The following is a 5,925-nucleotide window of genomic DNA, read 5'->3' as shown; positions in this document are numbered from 1 at the left end:
TTTTCGAGCTGAAGTTGCCTCGCAAGACGAATTTGTTTTGTGAAAAATTCGTCTAGCAAATCGCGGTTTCCCATAGGAATGCATTGAAATTCAATTAATGTGTTCCTATGGGCAAAAAATAAAATAAAATTCAATGCATTCCTATGGGATTCGCTAGACGAATTTTTCGCAAAACGAATTGACTCACAGAACGAATTAAATCCATCTAGCAAGGCACCACTGTACTGCTATTGAACCCACCCCTGAAATTGCCAGGAGAGGGGAAGAGTAATATTTAATGCTAGGTATTCTCTAGACTAAGGGACCCAGGTGGCGTTGTGGGCTAAACCACTGAGCCTAGGGCTTGCTGATCAGAAGGTCGGCGGTTCGAATCCCTGTGACGGGGTGAGCTCCCGTTGCTCCGTCCCAGCTCCTGCCAACCTAGCAGTTCGAAAGCACATCAAAATGCAAGTAGATAAATAGGAACCGCTATAGCGGGAAGGTAAACGGCGTTTCCATGTGCTGCTCTGGTTTGCCGGAAGCGGCTTTGTCATGCTGGCCACATGACCTGGAAGCTGTACGCCAGCTCCCTAATGGTCAGGGGTCCCTTTACCTTTTTTATTCTCTAGACTAGGGGACGCAGGTGGCACTGTGGGTTAAACCACTGAGCCTAGGGCTTGCCGATCAGAAGGTCGGCGGTTCGAATCCCCACGACAGGGTGAGCTCCCGTTGCTCGGTCCCAGCTCCTGCAAACCCAACAGTTCGAAAGCACATTAAAGTGCAAGTACAGTACATAAATACATAAACCATGCACTGCTCTGGTTCACCAGAAGCAGCTTTGTCATGCTGGCCACATGACCTGGAAGCTGTACGCCGGCTCCCTCGGCCAATAAAGCGAGATGAATGCTGCAACCCCAGAGTCGGTCACGACTGGACCTAATGGTCAGGGGTCCCTTTACCTTTACCCTCTACTAGACTTACTGTAGAAACCCAGCAGTAGAAAACTGCAACCCACAGAATGGGCTGAAGTGATGGGGAAACAGTTACCAGAGTTACAGCCTAGCACACCTACAATTAGACATCTGAAACTCTTCCCCAGTGTTTGATCAAAACTGAAGAGTGTCAGATGTTTCAAACCTTTTCTAACTTGCAAGTATAATCCCTCCCTATAATTCTTAGGTTGCTTCTGCACTCACGGAGACAGTATGTGATCAGATATTACTGTATCGCAAATGATGGCTATAATTATTCCAACTAACAGAATCACCACCCAATAGATAATTAAAAGAAATTTATTTCATTTGTCAAAACAATAGGCTCAATAAAATAAAACCAGTGTGTACAACACGTGTCACAATAGACAAGATCGTGCAGCACTTCAGGAAAAATTGAAATCTCCCATCATGTATAGTTAAGTGCCACACCCAAGAATTTACAGACACAGTAATTTACTGTAATTAGTCACTTTTAAAAATAGTTCCCTAAAGAAACATGCTTCATACTCCAGTTTTGAGGGGGCAAGATGCTGGAGTACTTTAGTGTAAACTCTAAAACATGTCAGTCCTTGGAGGTGATTTTTCCGTAACAAGGGTATCCCACACCTCCTTCTCTTTAAGTCCATCAGGTTTAGTAATAAAAATAATAATAAAAATACAACGGTTAATGCCTCTGGCAAGTATGTAGTCGGGGTGAGTTGCTGATTGTGTGGTCTCTTTGTATCCGACAAGTCAATCCATCCCCACAGCTGCACCTCTGGAAGATCTCCAAACCATGAGCACCTTTCTTGCGGTGTTTTGTGCACACTTGGCCATCCTTAAGAACGGGTTTACAAATCTTGGACCAGAAATGACGGGCACAGCACAGCCCTTCCATACAATCTGAGGAGCGGAGGCATGAGTCACCTTCTTCACCTGAGGAAATAAAGGAAAGGGTAATTGAGAACAGAGTGATACTTGTTTATCCCTAGTCCTGTTTTCTCCGTATGCAACTGCAGGGAAAGTGATAAGACACTGAACCAACGGTTTTCAAAGGGCTTCCCTGAATATTTCACCATAACTCGCACATACTTTGCACATCCCACAGGTATATGTATGTTTATGCAGGCCAGTGCCGCACAAACTGAGTATGTGCCATAGAACCCTCTAACACAATTTGACAATATTAAAGAGTTCCTTAGCAGATCCATTGTGGAAAAGTGTTCCCTGAAAACAGGAATTTGCAAGCCATTGAACTGAACAAGCCATGTGTTGAGAAAGGATGCTGCCCAGTTCTGAGAGCATGTCTTTGGGTTGCTGCTAACAGTTGTTGACATGTGTGTCCCAATATACAAGTACCATTCGTTGCAAGGAAAACTTTGTGGGGAAAGCATGCTCAAAATATTGGCCACCCAAGTGCTAGAAATGTGTACATAGTTATTGAGAATGTCACCATTTGAGGTTTTGAAAGGAAGCCTTCACAGTGGAAGGCATCAATTTTAAGAGAACCCTGGAAGGGATGAAATGCCTATATAGGGACTGGCATAAAGCTATCAGATTTTTAAAACACCACTGCAGTGGTCAAAACAGCAGTCTCTACAACACATTAGTTTGCAGCATGCAGTGGGACAATCATTCCCAACTCCGTTATCACTCAAGATCTACAATTGTTCCAAGACATTGAAAAACCTTAAAGCTTTTTCAGCAGTGCCACATTTGCCTTCTTTCCCACCCCACCCCAGCCTGCATAGCTGCTAACACCCTTACCTTTTGCATAGTGAAACTGGGATGAAATTGTGGTCCTTTTGGGGTGAAGGTCCAAAGTGCCATGGTCTGAATTCTCTATGATAGTCTCCTCAATCTCCCCAGGATGGAACTTATCATATTCCACTGGTACACAGATCCCTGATAAAAAAAACCCAAAACTTGGTGAAAACAAGCGGATAACTATGGAAATCCATTTCAATTGTCTGCTTTGTTATTCCTGGGTAAAGACTCCCTCAGATGCTGGAGAAAGGGGATACCTTGGTGCTCCATTTATAAAACACGTTTACACAGTGAAATACTGTACTAATACTGTAATTGCATGCCTCTTATCGCTGAAGCCTATATAACCTGTTCAGGACCTCAGTGCTAGTGCCCAGTAACCCAGCTGTTTTGGGTAATTTACCTAGTTCTTTCTCCTACTATTTGAGTCCTCCTTCAGGGGTTACTGAAAACCTGAAACACCACCAGTAACGAAAAGAAACCTAAGTACTGGAATGGGTTTGCTCCTCTGTATTCTTCAAACGTTTAGCCTGAGACAGCACAATCTATTCTGGAGCCAACTTCGGGGAGGGCTCATAACTCAGAACACATGTTACGCATGCAGAAGGTCTCTGATTCAATCTCCCACATCTCCATTTAAGAAGATTAGGTAGCTGATGACAGAAAAGCCCTCTTGTCCAACACTGGGCAGCAGCTACCACTCAGGGCAGACAATGCCAGCCTAGATGAAGCAATAGTTACTCTAGCTAATGCAATGCCATTTATTACTGTGTTTTATCATCTGTTTTGAAATCCCAGCAGTCGGCCTGCGTAACAGTCCCTAGCTATAGCATCAACTTTTGAGAGAGCATCCCAAGGCTCTCTGGCAAACCCAAACATTCACCATGAGTAATCACATCCTGCATTTAATTTAGAAGTTCATCTCCCTATATTCAATGGTGCTTACTCCTAGGTAAGTGTTCTATCAAGCTTCTCTCTCCCCACCCCCCCCCCCCAATTAACATGTAGGATGCCGGCCAAAAAGCCAATAGACTTTCCATTACTTCCAGTGCCAACACACCAGCAGCCAGATGGGCAGGTTTTGGGAGTGTGCTCTTTAAACACCCACATCATTTTATTTCGCTAGCATTCGAGGAAGGGCGCTTTCTACCTCCAGCACTAGAGCACCTTGCCCCCCCCCCCACACTTTATGCCGGTCTTATCGACACCCAACAGGTCCAGCCTCAGGCAAACAACCAAAGCCAAGCAACACTCACCGTTACTGCAATAAGTGCCCGGGCAGCACATGGAGTTGCGAAGGCAGCGCTTGCGGCGCCTGCGGCAGGCAAGGCATATCTGTGCCGCCGGGTAGCCCGGAAGGGCAGGGGTGGCGCAATACTCTCCCGCTTTGCAGTCGTCGTCCCCGATGCACGGATAGCCCTGCAGGCGAGGGAAAGCCAAGTGAGGAAGCGCCACCGAAAAGGAGAAGGCTCCGAGGAGCCCCGTGGGTAGACGGTGTCTCCCACCCCGTGTCTCTCTCGCGCAAAAAAAGACACCCACACCCCCCAAACACATACCTGGTGCGGATCGACGGGGTGGTGCGTGTTACTTCCGTCGTACACCGACGGCGCCGGGGTGACTGGAAATCCGGCCGCCGCCGAGCTCTTAATGATGGCGTTGGAGATAGAAGCGGAGTTCTCCGCGGCGTCGGAGCAGTCAGAGAAAAAGAGAGCGAGCACTACCACTGTAACTAGACGGCAGGATCCGTCCGCGCATAACGTTAGCATCTTTGCGATGGCGAGGATATTTTATAGCAGCTCGAAAGGTCACAGGTTCGGATCCAAATAGGTCTCAATTTTTATTTTTATTTTCAAAGCCACCTACTCTTGCCCCCAAATAGAGGGTGTGTGCAAATTCCCAGGAGATAAGAGTCCTTCGAGCCTTGCGGGGGAGTTTAGGAATCTACGCTCGCTTTTCTTTGAGCTGACTTTATACTCCCCGGGGTCCTAATTCCCGCCCCTCGGGGGAGGGGGAGGGGGAGGGCGCGCAGCCCCGCCGAGGATGGGATTACAAAGGGATCATCCGGCGGAGGGGGGGGGGAGAAGATGCGACGCACCCCCGCAAAGCCATTCGCTCATTGGGCGGATGTCCTAATTGGGGATCGGCCAGCAGGGAAATTCTCACTTGCTGCAACGCCATGAGTCTTGATTTGATTTGGATACAGACGATTATTCATAGAAAGCGGGGTGGGTGGGGCGTGTTCCGCTCACTTCCCAGCAGCTATCCATTCGGAGCACCCAAAGAGGAAATTTATTGGTGTGAATTCTTTTTAGACAGTTCCGTGTTTTAGCTGTCCTTGTAAGGTGCGCTGCCTAGGGAATCGGGCAACCACCCTGTGCATATTTTAGCTCTGTGGCAACTACTTCCGAGTAAGAAGGCATAATAAAAACACTCCCAGTGAACGCGTCTGGCTGCAGTCTCAAGCACGGTAACTTTGAAGCACTGAACATAGTGCTTACTTTCGAGTAAAATAAAGAGAAGGTGGGGAACGAAGGGTGACTCTGACTTTATAACAATGTCACCCCTCTTTCTCTTGCAGCTCCTATCATGTGCATGCATATTCAGTAGCGAATTAGATTATTAGTGAGAAGAGAGTGTTACCTTTGCAATCAATCTTAGACTGCAACCCCTAAGTAAGCTTTCCTGGAATCGGGGACCACTGACCTCAGTAGAGCTTGCTTCTGAGTAGACATGTACAGGATTTTTACCATTAACAAATGAGTTGCAGTGGAACATGGCAACATCCCTTTGCTATGGAACATTAATAACAACTGAAGGGGACAATCAGGGCAAGCCCAAGACAGTTTTGATTTTCTGTTTGTTTACATTTCTATCCCACCTTTCTTCCAAGGAGCTCAAGGTGGTGCAGGTAGTTCTCTCAATTTAATCTTCACAACAACCCTGTGGGGTAAGTTATGCTGAGAGTGAGTGACTGGCCCGAAGTCACCAGGCGAGCATCCTGGCAGAGCAGGAATTTGAACCCTGATCTCACAGGTCTTACCATCCAGCACACCTGCCTCCCATCCCATTTACAGAAGTTGCTCTTTGATGGCCTATTAAGAGGCAAGGCAATAGACTGGAGTTTGTTAATTGCAGATTAGAGAGGGGATGAGCTGCACTGTGGAATTTGAAAATAAATAATTAAATGCCTAGTCTGCTTTCCACC

The 5,925-nt window shown here is 46.8% G+C and overlaps 1 protein-coding gene across 1 annotated transcript; it reads right to left on the bottom strand.

The window, feature by feature from the left end:
* Positions 1 to 1,231: 1,231 nt before the first annotated feature.
* DKK1 (dickkopf WNT signaling pathway inhibitor 1) lies at positions 1,232 to 4,684 on the bottom strand. Its single transcript, XM_035138222.2, has 4 exons — positions 4,277 to 4,684; positions 3,977 to 4,139; positions 2,721 to 2,858; positions 1,232 to 1,889 (listed from the first exon to the last, which is right to left on the bottom strand). Exons 1-4 carry the CDS (start codon positions 4,484 to 4,486, stop codon positions 1,639 to 1,641), a joined length of 762 nt encoding a protein of 253 aa, XP_034994113.1. The 5' UTR covers positions 4,487 to 4,684; the 3' UTR covers positions 1,232 to 1,638.
* Positions 4,685 to 5,925: the final 1,241 nt, after the last annotated feature.

This window comes from Zootoca vivipara, chromosome 5, assembly GCF_963506605.1.
Source record: "Zootoca vivipara chromosome 5, rZooViv1.1, whole genome shotgun sequence".
NCBI lineage: Eukaryota > Metazoa > Chordata > Lepidosauria > Squamata > Lacertidae > Zootoca > Zootoca vivipara.
The sequence above is the reverse complement of the archived record's forward strand: the minus strand, read 5'-3'. Positions and strand labels throughout refer to the sequence as shown.